At 49.9% G+C, this 17,086-nt stretch overlaps 1 protein-coding gene across 1 annotated transcript in view; it reads right to left on the bottom strand.

The window, feature by feature from the left end:
- Positions 1-8,208: 8,208 nt before the first annotated feature.
- The window catches only part of MSANTD1 (Myb/SANT DNA binding domain containing 1), a 33,857-nt gene continuing 24,979 nt past the window's right edge, over positions 8,209-17,086 (bottom strand). Inside the window, exon 3 of the mRNA XM_060247287.1 lies at positions 8,209-8,650. Within this exon, the coding sequence (XP_060103270.1) occupies positions 8,410-8,650 (241 nt within the window). The 3' untranslated portion in view covers positions 8,209-8,409. The remainder of the gene's footprint in view (positions 8,651-17,086) is intronic.

The following is a 17,086-nucleotide window of genomic DNA, read 5'->3' as shown; positions in this document are numbered from 1 at the left end:
GTCTCCCCGCCGCGGTTTCCAGGGAAACGGCCGCCGGCCCCCCCGCCCAGCCGCGTCTCGCTCAGCCAATTGGCAGGACACGGCTGTCAATCACCCGCTCTCGAGGAGCTGGCGTGGCGTGGCGTGGCGGCGGACTGAAAGACAATGCGCGGCTTCGAAAGACTACCACGCCCAGCGTGCTCTCTCTCCGGCTCGCCGCGGAGTCGCCTGGAAAGCGGGCGAGCGAGGCATGTCGGGAAATGAAGTCCTCGCGGCCTCAGGGCGCGGTGAACGTTAACGGTGGCCGCCTTCGGAGACGCGCCGCAGCAGCCTCTGCTCCGGGGGCTTCTTGCCGAGGTGACCACGGTCCCTCCCCGCCGCCCCCGTCCAGACGTGCTTTGAGAGTTCCGTGTTGGAAGGAGCCAAGTTTCCCGGCGCCCAACGCTCTTCTTAGAATATGTTGCTGGAATGCGGTGCAGAATAAGCCTGGCTTTGCCAGCCTCTCGCTTGGGACTCCGCTTGCTGCGCCTGGGTTCAGCCAGAACTTCCAGCAGGGGGCACTGCGGAGCCAGGCAGCAATTCCCTCTGAGGTCTCTTCTGGGCATCCAGCAGGGGGGTGGACTAGATGACCCTGGGACCCTTCCAACTCTAGGGTTCTGTGCCGCAAACGCTGTTGCTTTTATGCACTTTCAGTCCTCAGTGGAACTGCCTTTTCAAAAAGCAAAACCCCTTTTCCTTTACAATAAAGCCTATTCAGCCTTACGGTGGCTGGTTGCTTCCAGTTAACTAGTCCAAACCCAGGGGAATAATCTCAGTTGTGTCATCAGAGGAGTGTCTCAGGTTCGAGACGGGGGAACAATCGGCTCTGGGCAGGGCCTTGGCGCCACCCCCCAGGAATGCCTCTCTTCCCCTTCTCCCCGTTTTGTTGTGCGCTCTCGCTCTCTTCTGTCTTCATTCATTTTTATTTCTTGAATTGCACTAATGAAAGGATGAAACCCAACAACAATGTACTATATATTTTAAAGGGACGTTTCTCACCAAGAAATGGGGATCATCTCAGAGGCTCCAGTGTGCTGTGGGAGCTTCTGTAAACATTTCAGTAAAGCACAGGGGAAAGTGGAGCATGGCTTTATGGCAGCAAGCCTACATGGGGTGGCTGGAGATCTCGGATTCACAACTGATTCCCAGGCTACAGAGACTGGAGAAAAAGGCCGCTCTGTAAGATGAAGTCTGTGACATTTTACCCTACTGAGGTCCTTCCCCTTCCAAACTTTGCTTCCCCAAGCTCCACCTCCAAAAGCTCCAGGGATTCCCCAGCCCAAAGCTGGTGACTCAGTCTACTCAGGGGTGTCAAACAGGTGGCCTGTGAGCCGGCCCAGCCCCTGAAGGGCTTGGATCCAGTCCGCGAGCAACTGAGCTCCCCCCCACCCCCACTCCCCATGCCTCTGACAGGAAACCCAGCTGGGCTTCCCTCTTGCTTCTGAAGCTGCCTCTGAAAATGGAGGCAGTGGCAAGTTTCTTGCTATGATGAGTCACCATAAGGTGCCTGTGCCTTAAAGGCGCTTTCCTCGGCCTTGAATGCTCTAACCAGGAGGTCCATTAAAAACTTTGTTTATGAACAATACAGGTGTTAAACTGTTTTCTGTTTGATAAAGAAAACCAAGGATTGATGTTGTTGTATTACTTATTCTCACAATTTTTTTAAAAAAAATAAAAAAATAAATTTGAAATTTGAAAAAATCAATCAAAAATATCAAAAGTTCCAAGTTTTGTCCTAATTTTTCCTACATTTCTTCTGGTTTTTTGAAAATGGTTAGATGGCAGGGGGGTGTAACTAGGTAGCCTTGCCTGGGGTGCCAAAAAGCCTGCCTCTGACCCTGCGAGTTGCCAAACCCACCCCTTGCCCAAGAAGAACATGGAATGTGGAATAAAAAGGCAAGTTAATGGCAGCTGCTGAAGCTGGAGAGGAGAGCAGAGTGTTCTGAGACTGGCAACACATCATGGCTCCTCATAGGAAAAGCAGCAGTGCATCAGCCAGACTTCAATGGTTGGGAACAGACAGGGAAAGAACATTGGTGTGCTTTTTTTCTTGTAGCTCATCTTCTTCTCCTCTTCCCTCAGATGCTGTCTCTGGAGTGCAGGGGCAATTAGTAGCTAAGAAGAGATATGGTTGAACAAAACGAGATCTGTGAATAGAATATATAGTGAGGTTGTTTGTACTCAGCACCCCCCAGCAACCTGCTTTGAAGATGAGGGAGGGGCTTATCCCTTTCTTCCAAATTAAATCACTCTTCTTCTCTAAAACTGCTACTCTAGACTACCGGTAATTTGCGGGAAGGGGTGGTACTTAGAGTGTCTGTATACTTTATCTGAATCCTAGTTAGTCAATCACAAGTCTGGAGCCCTGTATGAATCCTGATGCATCTAATCTGATCTTCTTTCCCTGATGAATCATTTCCCCCTCTGGGGAGCCAGTTTGGTGTAGTGGTGAAGTGTGCAGACTCTTATCTGGGAGAACCGGGTTTGATTCCCCACTCCTCCACTTACACCTGCTAGCATGGCCTTGGGTCAGCCATAGCTCTGGCAGAGGTTGTCTTTGAAAGGGCAGCTACTGTGAGAGCCCTCACCAGCCCCACCCACCTCACAGGGTGTCTGTTGTGGGGGAGGAAGGTAAAGGAGATTGTGAGCCGCTCTGAGACTCTTCAGAGTGGAGGGTGGGATATAAATCCAATATCTTCTCCTGTCAATCATTAATTATGGCTTCCCATCTGAAAGGATATCTTCATATTGGGCAAGTTTCCTGGAGAGGTGGCACAAGTGTGGGACACTGCTTTAGTTGGGAAGCAACAGCTAGGCCTCACTGAGAAGGAAGTAAAGACAGAAGAGTTACCAACATTCCAGCCTTATCTATAACAGAAACATAACTTGCACTATGCCTTACTGAATCTCTATTGTGTTTCTATGTAAAAATAGAAGTAGAGGGTTCTTAGACCCCAAACTGTATTTATCTGGTCAAGGCAATTGTGAAGTAGAATTTCTCTCCGCAACATAAATCCTGACCAATTAGTTGATGCCACCCTGGCAAATTGTATCAATAGTGTGTAGCTGGCTCTCATAATGAAATTATGCTGGCTGTTGCAGCCAATTAGTATGCGTATATGCCAACATGTGCCAATGTGTCATCAAGGCTATATAAAGTACTGCCCATTCTGAAAAGGGGTAGAGCAGCTTGGTATTTCAGGCTTGGCTTAGCTCTGCTCTCTGTTTATTGCAACAAACTTTTCCTTCCTCCTCATCTGGACTTCAGCTGCATGTCTTTTATTGATCAAAGACATTCAAATTTGTAGATCTGTACAACACAAACATTTTACAAATAGATAAATAATATGTTGTGAGGCAGTTTGGCATGGTCTGACAGCAGGATGGCAGCCATTTCATTTCCTGTTTAAATCCTGCAACTGTCCATCTCCACTGTGAATGCTTGACATCTCACTGCACCCAGGACAACAGTTGCACAGACCAGCCATTCCCTTTTCCGTTTGGGTCTGCCCTGGCTCTCCATTATATTGACAGTTACTGATTTCACACTAGAACTTGTTCTGGGTGGAGAGCCCTTTTGCCCCCGGTGCTTCTTTCCATTTTCACACAAACTGCCACAGAGCTGTGAGTTGGCGCACCACTCTCTTGCGGCAAGCAGAAACTGCTTGTAAGAGGATCTTGCTTGCCATGGAAAAGCGGTGCGCCAACTTGCAGCTGAATGGCAGCTTGTGTGAAAATGGAGAGAAGCGCAGGGGCAAAAGGCCTCTCCCCCTGGAAAAAGCCTAGTGTGAAATTGGTCTCTGTGATGAGAATGTAGAACGGGATTCTTAAATAATTGAGACATTAAACTGAAGAAGGAATTGAAATGTCATCAAAATCTAGAGAGACATCTTTTTAAGAAAGCAGCTGTGTTGAAGCTATGTTCCTCAGGAGCACCCATCTTGTGAATTTCAGTTGGACTATTTCCAAGTTTGGACTTATATCTATTCATTTGTTGACAGGGTTTTTGGCTCACTTGGGGTTTCTGTTACTTAAAAGGCCTTAGCACTGCCAGCCTCTAGCATTATTGTATTGTTTATTATGTGTTGTACACAATCCTTGTAATATATTTTTGCAAACTGAAAGACGGTGTATTACTTGGTGGCTTTGATTGGGCTGCACTAGAGCTGGCTGCAGTCATTCACTGAGCAGCTTCACAAATCCTAATACTTGGGTGCTGCCTCAGCCTCTGCTAGACCATCCCCTGGCTCAACAATCTGTGTTCCCTCACTTGCTCTTGCTTTCCATCCCACCCACCACCCACCCCCCGCAAATGCCTCTCGTAGATGCTGACTGCTCCACCTTCGGCCAAATATTGTGTCTCTAGGGCTCCCAATCTCGAGAAACGACTGGGAAGGAAAGAGATGGGGCTGCCTGCAATGGGACATGGGCCAGCCCAGGATGGTCAGGGTGACTCTATCACAGCTACAGCTCCCCCCCCCCCCCGCAAAAAAAAAGACAGAGAGAGAGAGAGATCTAAAATTCTTTCAAACATCCCCTCCAAAGCAAACCTCACCTCGCCCACAGCATCAATGAGGAGTGGCAACCCACCAAAAGAAGGGAGTCCCAGTAAGACTGTCTATCCTGACAAAATGGGGAAGTAGTCTATGCAAAAAGTCCTGTGTGACAAAACACAGATCTGCAGAATTAATAGATCTCACTTGTCAAGTGACAGATCAGGGAAGTAGCATGAAGGAAAGCGTTCAATATCCCCAGTGCTTCAGTCCCAATTTACAAGGTTTGGGTGGGTCTAACAATTAAAAGTACGAAAGGGAGATGGAGCACCTAGTGATGGAGCACCTACACTACATTTAACTTTGCCCTTTAAAAAAGGTAAAGGTAGTCCCCTGTGCAAGCACCAGTCGTTTCCGGCTCTGGGGTGACATTGTATCACGATGTTTTCATGGCAGACTTTTTTATGGGGTGGTTTGCCATTGCCTTCTCCGGTCATCTACACTTTTCCCCCATCAAGCTGGGTACTCATATTACCAACCTCGGAAGGATAGAAGGCTGAGTCAACCTCGAGCCAGCTACCTGAACTCAGCTTCTGCCAGGATCGAACTCAGGTCGTGAGCAGAGTTTAGGACTGCAGCTTTACCACTCTGCGCCACGGGGCTGCTTTTAATTTTGCCCTTAACTGAGCACAAACAGAGAAAGATACAGGGTTGCTCTATGAGCCCCTTCAGCCTTCTCTGCATCTCTCCGGCAGAACCTTCATCATGGCCAGACCAAAACGATGCATGCCAGGGATGTTCAGTACCGAACTGTAAACTGTAGCCAGACTCTAAAGAACGCAGAGCAGGCAGAAGGAACAGTCCTCCTTCCTCAAGGCAGTGTGGCTAGCACTCCTTTAGAAGCTGCTCCAGCCTCAGTTCAGGAGCGTTTTCCACATGCACTTCCAGAAATCATTGGCTTGTAAGATTTCAGGTGGGAGAGAGACTGTAGGACAGAATACATTCTCACCATTTCAAGGCCTGCTCGCTATTATATTACACTAAAGCAGTGTGTTTTAAAAGTTCTTGTTCTAACCACTGTTTTATAGCCAATAATGAAAGCAAGCACTCCTTTTTGTGACAAGACTTGTCCTCTGCCATACATATCTAGTACCCACAGTAATCTGATATTCATAACAGTAGGCATGCAATTGGTAGCAAAATGGTGCAGGAATAATCACACATGATTACTGGTGGTGGCACTCCTGAATGGGGAACGCGATGGAAGGTGCACAGCAGACATGTAAAGGCATAGCACACTCTTCCTCCTCCTTAAAGACATCTAGGAAGAACGTGTATATTCCAGGACAGTGTGCAAGAAGTTGTGGAGGAGGCAGGAGCCACGTTGCTCTAGATAATGTGTACAAACCTGCCACATATTATAGCCAACCTTGCCTGTTCAGAACATGGGAGGGTTCTTAACGACAAATGCCCCAACCAGCAGGCTTACAGAAGTGGTTCGCCCCTCAGCTTTCCCTGCCTGTCTGGAAAGGAAGAACGGAGAGCCCCCAGCATGTCCAGCAGCAGCGGCTCTCTGCCAAAGATTTTGCCCCTCTGGCCTGTAAGCTGGTTTCCCTTCCCCTCTCCCTGCCCCTTCCACTTGCTAGGGAAGACGGGTCACACACTACCCTGGGGTTTTCCACTTTGCACAGGGGAGTCTAGCAAGTTGTGATTCTCTTCCCTGGCATGGCAGGGGGTACTGGTGGTGAGGAGCTTTCCAGGTTGCCCGGACCAAAAGGCCCCCTGAGGCAAGACTCTTTGCAGAGATGGGCAGGGGGTGGTCCAGGCAACATCTCTGGTGTTCCTGCAGCTGAGGAAACCCTACTTAAAGGCATTGTCTTACTAAATGACATTGGCTGCAGGTATATTTCATGTTGTTTCAACTAGAAATGGCTGGTCACCCTGGCTTCTGTCCAGTTTAAGGATTCCAGTTCACTGGATTCATGTCATAAGAACATAAGAACATAAGAGAAGCCATGTTAGATCAGGCCAATGGCCCATCCAGTCCAACATTCTGTGTCACACAGCGGCCAACTATATATATACATATATATATACACACACACACACTGTGGCTAATAGCCACTGATGGACCTCTGCTCCATATTTTTATCTAACCCCTTCTTGAAGGTGGCTATGCTTGTGGACGCCACCACCTCCTGTGGCAGTGAATTCCACATGTTAATCACCCTTTGGGTGAAGAAGTACTTCCTTTTATCCGTTTTAACCTGTCTGCTCAGCAATTTCATTGAATGCCCACGAGTTCTTGTATTGTGAGAAAGGGAGAAAAGTACTTCTTTCTCTACTTTCTCCATCCCATGCATTATCTTGTAAACTTCTATCATGTCACCCCTCAGTCGACGTTTCTCCAAGCTAAAAACTTTCTCCAGTAGAACACGGCACTTGAGCCCGAAAGATTCTACAAACCCTAGTGTATTTATCAATAATAAAGAGATCTCTTGGATACCAAAATGAAGAGCCCAACTGGCCGTCAGAAAAGCCACCCTTACCTTCCTGACAGCTAGTATGGGCCAAACTGCTCAGAGCATATGTTGAAACAGTGTACACCTATTGATCAATAATAGAGATATCTTTTTTATTGATCAATAGGTGTACACTGTTTCGACATATGCTCTGAGCAGTTTGGCTATCTAGAGATTTAGCTGAATAAAGTAGAACATAGGGCAAGCTTTTACATTACTGTTTTTAAGATTCAACAAATAGTTTCTAAGGTAAAGTCACAGCTTTGGCTCTCTCTCTCTCTCTCTGGATCTCTTGCCAGTCTCAATCAGGCCATAGAACAGGAATGGGGTCCCAGGCAACTTCCTGGGCCTTGAGATTCCCCAACAAGGGACTGAGCTCATTCAGAGAACTGCTGTCTTTCTACATATCTAAACCAGGAGTATTCAGATAGCACTGGACCTTTCCTTCCTGTATGGCTGAAAGATCATATACAAAATGAACCACATAATGCTGGAAATATTGAGAAAAATCAACGCCCATTCATTTAAGGACAGCAGTAGCCTATTTCTTCCACAGCAGAAACCAGCCAGTTTCATGTTGTCTCCTGTCCATATTGATATGGAACACCGAAGAGGCTGACAGGACGGCATCTTGGATGTTGCTGAAAGGAGAAGGATAGTCTTAGCTGGCGACTTTAAGCCATGTCCATTTAGTCCAGCCTAGGGGCACATTGTTTCACTCCGTAAACTAAGAAGGAGGGAAATTGGGGGTTATCTGGCATATTTCCTTTCAAGACCAAGGGCACTAAACTGTTCAGAGCAGAGTCCAGAGTCAAACTGTTCAATATGCCATTCAAAACAGGAAAGCAGCACTGGAACTAACTTCTTCCTGCTCAGCTGTGATATCTTTCTGCTTGGGTTTTTGATTGTTTGTTTGTTTTGCATTCATTATGTTCTATTTCATTCAATTTTTTGGAAGTTTGCAATTAATTGGATATTTCTGTAAAAGTTGAGAGCTATTTTGACTGTTTTCTTGGAAGTCCATGGATTAGAGTGAAAAATTGTTCTCCCTAGATTAAGGCCTGTACAAAATAATAAAGTTAAAACATTTCTTCCTTTGAGTTAAGTCCTGTAATGATTTGCCTGCCCTGGATCTTCAGCTTTCTACCTCTTAAAAAAAATATAATCCACAAGGTATGTCCAGATTTTCTTTCATTGAAAAGACTCCCAGATGTCTGGATGGCTCACATCCTACATTGATTAGACTCTTAATTTAAGCATATTTACACAACAATTTTAATTTGCCTGGAAAAATCTGAGAAAGACACAATCCTATATAATATGCAATTTCTCTAAAATAGATTAATATTGTACTTTTGGGATTGTCACAAAATAAACTAGACATTAGCTTTGGAGATCATTTTCTCCAAAAGGTTCATCATTCTTTCTTGCAACTGCAGACTTTGAACTTGGATGATGTTTTGCTGATCCAGAATCCTCCGCACCTCCCGGCAGGTTTCTTCCATAGCTCTGCTCAGCTTCTTTTGCTCCTCTAGCATCCCTTCCATTAGCTTCAGTTTCTTTTTTTGAAAGCTACAACTTTGCATTTTTCGTTTCTTCATGGGTCTTTCTTCAGTTCTGAAATGCAAAAGTTAAGCATTTACCGGTAGTTATTTCTTTGTGAAGCTTCATGGGGCTTTTTAATTTTCTCTTTATAAGACTTATGTTCACTTAGGTGAAACAAATTAAATGTTACCAAACAACTTGTATTTCAAAGGCTGTATTTAAGTCTGGGAAGATTTTCTTGTATAAAGAAGGGTTTACTGTATGCAACAAAGTTTAATGTTTTCCTCCAAACCTGTCTGCTATTCCACACCCCATTCCCTCCCAGAAATGTTTATTGGTATACCCACCGAGCACCCTTACCCCCACCGCCCTCTTCTACCCATCACCTTCTCCCCGCCCCACACCGTTCATTCTCACTTGACTTACATTGAAGTAAGAGTTGGAGTGTTTACAAGTTCACTACCTGACGTCATGAAACAGTTAACCTTTTTTTATATATTTGTGATATGTGTGTGTGTGTGTGTGAGAAAGAGAGAGATTACATTTGTGTGTGAGAGAGTGTGTGCGCACCTGGAAGGCATGGCAACCACTGCTGACTGATCCCTACTGGGGGATTGGAGGTGGCTAAAGAGAGCCTGCCCTGTCCTCCTGACTGGGGTTTTCAAGGAAGTCTCGCAATCAAGTACTCATCACAGTTGACCCTGCCCAGTCCTAGCCCACCACTTTGGTTCAAAACAGGTCTTCTGAAACAGCAGTGTGTTTTTCAAGCATCTGATGGCTTCAGACCATAGCAAAGTGTTTGGTATGAAGGGTTAAAAACTACAAACTTCACTCTAGAAAGGAGTGATCTTTACAGATTTCCATTTATATCTCCTATGAAATACTCAGAGCACAGCAGGAAAGGATGAAAGGAAACTCCAGCATCCAGAGATGTGCAGATCAGGGATCTGGATTCTAAAAACCCCCCCGCCCCCCCCGCCACACACACATGTATATCAAATAGGAGTGATTGATTTGTAAGAGCTGGCACTCTGATCATCTATACGGTTGGGAGGAAGGGATCCTTCTGCACTTCTTTAAAATCTAGATTTTCTTTGTATTGTAAGTCCAGACTTGCATCAACTGTCACCAGCCAGTGTGGTGAAGTGGTGAAGAATGGCAGACTCTAATCTGGAGAACCAGATTTCTTCCCCAGCCCTTCACATTAAACCTACTGGGCGACCTTGGACCAGTCACACTTCTCTTTGAACTCTCTTAGGCCCGCCTACCTCACAAGGTGGCTGTTGTGGGGAGAGGAAGGGAAGGTGACTGGAAACCACTTTGAGACTCTTTAGGGCAGAGAAAAGTGGGGTATAAAAACCTCATCCTCCCCAAAGCACAACTGCTTCAGCATGAGATTATCACCCCAAAGGAAACATCCCATCAAATGATCACCAGTGATAGTCTTCAGAGTGAAAACTGAGCCGCCGCCACATCAGCTTTTTAACTTCCTGATAAAGAGGCCAGAATCTTCTCTATTTTGTTGTGTCTTTCGCATGTGGAACTTGTGTGAAAGCCAGGGGAAAGAGATTCTTATGCTTGCAGACTGCAGCTTAGCTGCTAGGCTGCATGAGCAGAGTTTGCTTCCCTGGATGGGAAGAGTCAGGGGGCACCCGTTTCAGCGCGCAGAGAAGAAGGCAGGATCTTCTACGCTCCTCGTCGGCTCCTTCATCTTGGCAGACGATTGGCTGAGGCTTTTCTTTTGTTTTTGGTTGGACGTCGGGGTTTCTTGGGGCAGTCAACTAGGCAGCGGCGGGTGAAGCGTTGGCTGGAGCGTCGGCTGCAGTGCTGCAGGCTGGCGGTGGCATCGGAGGTGGTGGAGGACGTGGCGTTGTCCTTCTTGTTGGCTGAGTCTGCCTAGGGTTTGGGGTCTGCTGGGGCAGGGGTTGTGGAGCCCAGGGGTTGGTCTTCCCCCTTTTAATTTTTGAGGGTGTGGGCCTGTGGGGCAACCTGGGTTTTTTTATTACTGCCCTTCAGGTTGGCAGGTGACCATTTTGGAGAGCCTCCCCTTCCCGCCCATTTTTCTCCAGCTGGGGACATTGGTGTGCAGCAGAGGCTTTTGTGGCCATTTGAGTTCCCTTTCTTCTTCAGGGGGAAGCCATTTTAGAGTGGAGCTGCAGGAGGCCATTTTGTGGTCTTGTGCTTGCTATTTAGATGGCTGGTGGAAAAGGGTCGGGCAAGCCCAAAGGAAAAAAGCCAGCGCCTAAGGCACCCAAGGCTCCTGCGAAAAGGCCACCACCGCCGTTATCCTCTTCTGATGAGGAGGGTGATATGGTGGTTGATTCCAATATTGCTTGTAGATAGAGAGCATTGGAACAGGCAGTGGGCATCCTTCAGTGGCCGGGCCTGCTGCCTTTGTTGTTTAAAGATTGTGTGGGTCCTCCTCCTCAGGTTTTAATTGTTCACCTGGGAGGTAATGATCTGGGACTCTTAAAGGGTTAGTTTGGCAGGCCCAGGATGATTTCCAGCACATTCGGGAGCGATGGCCTGGGACCACCATAATTTGGTCAGCCATGCTGCCCCGCCTGGTGTAGCGTTGTGCTTGGGACCCTGCAGCTATAGAAAGGGCCCAGTATAAGTCTAATAAGGAGATCAGGAAGGTGCTGGAAAAGGGGTTGGGCCACTATTTGCCCCATCTGGACATTTTGTTGAAATTTCCTGACCTCTACAGAGCGGATGGGGTCCATCTCTCAGAAAAGGGTAATATGCTTTTCCTGAGAGATTTGCAGCAAGGGCTGCGGGTGGCTTTGGGCCTCCCGGTGGGCACTAAGCCCTAAGTAGAGACTTGGCCTTAGTAGTAGCAGGTTTTTGGGGTTTAGAGCACTATGCGGCTAGGGGAGGACTGTGAAGCATCCCCCTTTTGGGGAATTTGGGGTCTGGCATGATCAGCCTTCGGGTTTGAAGACCCGGGTTTGGAGAATGCAGGCTGTCCGGGAGGCTCGGCTAGAGGGTGCCTGTCAAGTCTTCTCTTAACTCTGGTCAAGCCTGCATCCATTCACTGGTTCAGGGGAAAAGCATCCTGCGTAAAGCCATACTGTGTTCCATTGCTGCTAGCTTGAACTCTCCTTCCCCCCCTCCTTTTCTTTGTTGTGTAGTATTGCTTTGAAATGGGAATATGTGAACGGTTTATCTGCACCTTCTCAGGCTTGGCACCGGGGGAGGTTGGAGCCAAAGACGCTCAAGGCCAAACCAGGCCTGAGAAAGAAATTGTAACATCAATGTGTGAATGCACCCTGCATAGTACCCCTTCCCTCAAGAATCCCTTTGAAGTGTACCTTATATGATTGCATTCTACTGTATGATCTTTAGTCTTTCAATCTTACTGTAGTCGAGAACCATGATATCAATAAACTAGTTACTTTGTTTCAACGAAGACTCGTTATTGAATCTACCGACTTGATGTTTTGAAAGACTCCCCTTCGAAGCTCAACCGTTCTGGCAACTTTATAACCTGATGGCCGAAAAGATTCCGGACAACGGGGAGTTTCCCAGCGAAGATGGAGAGTCCGAGACGCCGTGGCACGTCCTCGACTCCAGGAGAGCGGCGGCGTCCTCTCCCCAGTTCCAGCTGGTGATCACCCCCCCCCCGGCAGTATCAACTGAGGACCTCAACCACGGACGAGGCACCGATCCACCGGGAGACCATCATGACCCGACACATGTGGAGGGTCCGGATGGCCAAACCAGAGGCCACCAACTCCGGCACCATCAAGCCAGGGGAAGTGGACAGCATCATTGTCGTCCAGGTGCCGGAGGACGAGTGTGCGGAGTGTGCAGAGGGCGGCGGCAGAGAACCGCTGCCAAAGGACATGCACGAGGAAGATTCCTGCATGTTCCGTGCGATGGTGCGCCGAGAGGTCGATGGAGCAGTGCAAGGCCTGAAAGATGAGATGCGAACCCTGACTGCTCAACTGGGGCGAGCGCTGGGGGTGGCCGGGTCCAGAAGGCCGCCACTGGCCCCGCAAGCCCGAGCCCGCCCGGCTCTGCCAGTGCCGGTGGCACCACCCGCAAGAGGCCCAGCTCCCGTGATCCCACCGGCCCCGCGTGATGGGGGGAGAGGGCGAGAACTGGATGCCACCTTCGATGGGGACCCGGAAAAGGTGAACTACTTCGCCATCCAGGCGAACAGCTACATGTACTATTGGGGGAACACCTTCCCTGATGAATTCAGCAGGGTGGATTACTTGGGGTCAAAGCTGCGGGGAGCTGCCAAGAGGTGGTACGTGAGCCTGTGCGAGGCCATGAGCCCCGACCTGGACTATGTGCATACCTTCCTACAATCCCTGCTGACCCAGTACGAGGACCCACTGCAAGAGACCCGCGCACTAGCGGCACTCCGCAACATGCAACAGGGGGCCCGGTCCATCTGTGAGTATGCCACGGAGTTCAGAGCAAACGCGGCTAAAGTCCGGGGTTAGAGCGAGCTGATGAAGATTGAACACTTAACCTGGGGCCTCAACGCTAGCATCTTGGATCGGGCCCTCACACTAGCATGCCCGGACACCCTGGTGGGATGGATCCAATTGGCAGGCAAAGTGGAGACCAACCTGAAGAGGGTGGCGATGCAGTGCCAGCACCAGTCGGGGAAGGGCCAGCACAAGGCGACCCCCATGAAGGCGGAAGCCCAAGAAACCCTTGGGGGGGGCTTCGGGGCCCTGCAAGTGCTTCAGGTGTCACCTGGCTTCCAACTGCCCACAACCCCCGGCCGCCTGAACCCCTCAGGCGGAACCCAAACCCAGCACCCTGGGGCCTAAGAAGCCGACCAGCCGCCCTAAGGAAGCGGCGAAGAGCAGCACGGTGGTGTCTGGGGAGCTGCTGGACGAAGAAGTGCTGCTGTCAGCAGAACTGGCCAATCTGGCGTGGGTGGACGAGCCGGCAGGAAACGAGACCGGCCTGCTCTAAACGGTGCCAACCAGCAGGTCAAGCAGGAAGAGGCATCCTTGACGGTGAGAGTAACGAGATGCTTGTATTTTGTTACAGTAAAGCTGCTGAACCCCAAATTGAAAAAGTTCATGCAAATCCGGGCCCTAGTGGACTCAGGGTGCAACCGGGAGCTAATTTCCCCCAAGGTAGTGGAGGCGTTGGGACTAGAGAGCTCACAGCTGCCGCACCCCATGCTGTTTGAGCAGATGGATGGGTCAGTGATGTGCGGAGAGCCGTGCACTTTGGCAACCCAGCCCTGCCCATTGGGGAACACTGGGACCCAGAAATCTTTGTTATTGCCCCGTCATGCTCCTACCCCGTAGTGTTGGGAATGGGCTGGCTGGAGAAACACGAGCCCAGCATCCAGTGGAGGGCCCAAACTATCAGGTTCCTAGATCCCCTTTGCAGGGGCCACCTGTGGGACCCGGCGTGGGGCCCTCGTGCTCCCGTGGCCAGGGAGCGGGCATGCGTGTTGGTGGAGGAGGCACACCCCGTCTCGAGCGCATGCCGCGACCTGATGGGGGTATTTAGTGAACGTGAGGCCAACCAACTGCCCCCCCACCAGAGCACGTACTGTGCCATAGAACTGATCCCGGGGGAAACCTACCAAAGGCCAAACTGTACCAGATGGGGTGGGCAGAGAAAAAGGAACTGCGCAAGTTTTTAGACTTAAACTTGGAGCAGGGCTTTATCAGACCGGCAACGGCCCCCCACGCTGCCCTGGAGCTGTTCCGAAAGAAGAAGGACGGCTCGCTTAGACTTTGTACAGACTTTCGCGGGATAAACGCGATTTCCATGTCCAACGCCTACCCCATCCCCCACATCCGGGACCTACTGAACACGGTGTCAGGGGGGGAAATATTCACCAAGTTGGACTTGAGGGACGCGTACTTCCAAGTGCGCATCAAGGAGGGAGATGAGTGGAAGACGGCTTTCAACACCCCCATGGGACAGTTTGAATATTTGGTCATGCCCTTTGGGCTGCAGGGGGCTCCGGGGGTGTTCATGAACTTTATAAATGATGTGCTTAGGAAGTTTTTGTACAAGGGTGTGGTGGTGTACCTGGATGACATCATTATTTACTCACAGGATGAGCAATCACATGTAAAATTAGTGAGAGAGGTGCTCAGCACCCTGCTCGAGTACCAATTGTATACTAAACTTTCTAAATGTGAATTCCACCGAACGGAATTAGACTACCTGGGGTTCCGGGTGTCAGGAAAGGGGCTGGCGATGGACCCAGCCAAAGTGCAAGCAGTGTTGGAATGGGCCCCCCCCCCCAAGGACACGTAGACAGCTCCAATCGTTCCTCAGGTTCGCAAATTTTTACAGGGCCTTCATTGAGGGGTTCGCCCAGATTGCCCTTCCCCTGACTGAGCTCCTAAAGACGAAGGGGAAGGGGCCCGAGGCCAAGCGGCCGGGGGCCCGCTTGCATTGGACCCCAAAGTGCCAAGAGGCTTTCGACCAACTAAAACGAATGTTCACTAGTGAACCGGTCCTGAGCCATCCCGATGAACAACGGGCCTTCGTGGTATAATGCGACGCCTTCGACGTGGCCGTAGGAGCCATTCTCATGCAGAAAGATAGGGAGGGGAAACTACGGCCATGTGCATACATCTCACGGAAATTCTCGGGGGAGCAGAGGAATTGGTCAGTGTGGAACAAAGAGGCCTTTGCAGTTATGTTTGCCCTCAAAACCTGGCGGTCCTGGCTCGAGGGGGCTAAAGTGCCATTTGAGATCTGGACGGACCACAAGAACCTCGAAGCCCTGACAGAGAAAAGGAAGCTGAGTGAAAAGCAGATTCGGTGGGCGGGCTTCTTTTCCAAATTTGATTTCACCCTGCGGCACATCCCCGGGACAAGGAATTTTCTGGCGGACACCCTCTCCCGGCTACTGCAGCACGTGAGTCAAAAAGAAGAGGTGGTGGACTCCCTAATTTCGCCCTCCCAAGTAGCGGCCATGGTCACCAGCCGTTCTCAAAAGAGGCGGGAGCTAGAAGGGCTTAGCAAGGAAAGAATGGCTGTAGAGACAGAAAGAGAAGGGGAAGCACGGCCAGAGGGGGTGCTAAAGGAAAAGGATGGGCTTTGGTACAGGGGAGAGAAACTGTACGTCCCCAAGGTGCTGAGAAGGGAAGTCCTGCAACTCTGTCACTCCTCCAAACTAGCGGGACACTTTGGATATGTAAAAACCCTGCACCTGGTCAACAGACAGTTCTGGTGGCTGTCCTTAAAGAAGGACGTGTCAGAATATGTGGCCAGCTGCCCTGTCTGTATCATGGCCAAGCGGAGAGGGGGAAAGCCGCCAGGGCTCCTACAGCCGCTGGAGACCGCCAAGCGGCCCTGGTCGGTGGTGTCTATGGACTTTATAGTGGAGTTACCCCCCTCTCGAGGGAAAACAGTAATCCTAGTGGTGGTTAACACTTTCTCAAAACAGGCCCACTTCATCCCGTGCACACAGCTGCCCACGGCCAAGAAACTGGCCGCACTATTCTTTGATCATGTGGTAAAACTCCACTTGTTCCCCGACAAGGTCATTAGCGACCGCGGGCCACAGTTCATTGCCACCTTCTGGTGGGAGTTTTGTAAGGTGGTGGGGATAGAGCAAGGCTTAAGCTCAGCCTATCACCCCCAGACGGACAGCCAGACAGAGAGAGTGAACGGGGTTCTGGAACAGTATCTAAGGTGCTTCATCAACCAACGCCAGTCAGATTGGGTTGATCTTCTCCCGTTTGCTGAATACGGTTACAATAATAGTGTGCACAGTTCTACAAAAGCCTCCCCCTTCTCCACAGTGTTCGGGTACGAGGGAAAGCCTATCCCATCGCTACCAGGGGGGAAGCCCTCCGGGGCGCCGTCGGCATTCGAACAGTGGTGGCAGGGGCCGAGCAGAAGCTGGCCAACCATCCAGAAAAATCTGGAGGCTGCCAAAGAAACCTACAAAAAGTACTATGATAAGTCACATGTCCCCGCGTGGGATTTCAAGGTGGGGGACTCTGTATTCCTGTCAACCAAGAACCTACCTCTCCCTCTACCCTCCAGGAAATTGGCTTATAAATTCCTGGGACCCTTCAAGATCAAAAGGGTCATTAACCCGGTGACAGTGGAGTTGGACCTGCCACCTGCTCTTGGTAAAATACACCCTGTATTTCATTGCAGCCTGCTCTGTTGAGACCCCGGCTCTTCGATTTGGCATCCTCACGCGCCAGGGCCCCTCTCTACGCTGAGGGGGAACCAAAGCCACTACGGGATCCACAAAATCGGGGACTCTAAGACCAACCAGCCTCACCAGCTGCCGCCGGGGGTGGAGGGGGCCTGGGGGGGCAGTATGTCAAGCCTGCTCTTAACTCTGGTCAAGCCTGCATCCATTCACTGGTTCAGGGGGAAAGCATCATGGGTAAAGCCATACTGTATTCCATTGCTGCTAGCTTGAACTCTCCTTCCCCCCCTCCTTTTCTTTGTTGTGAAGTATTGCTTTGAAATGGGAATATGTGAACGGTTTATCTGCGCCTTCTCAGGCTTGGCACCGGGGGAGGTTGGGGCCAAAGA

Source organism: Heteronotia binoei, chromosome 9 (assembly GCF_032191835.1).
Source record: "Heteronotia binoei isolate CCM8104 ecotype False Entrance Well chromosome 9, APGP_CSIRO_Hbin_v1, whole genome shotgun sequence".
Taxonomy (NCBI): Eukaryota; Metazoa; Chordata; class Lepidosauria; order Squamata; family Gekkonidae; genus Heteronotia; species Heteronotia binoei.
The sequence above is the reverse complement of the archived record's forward strand: the minus strand, read 5'-3'. Positions and strand labels throughout refer to the sequence as shown.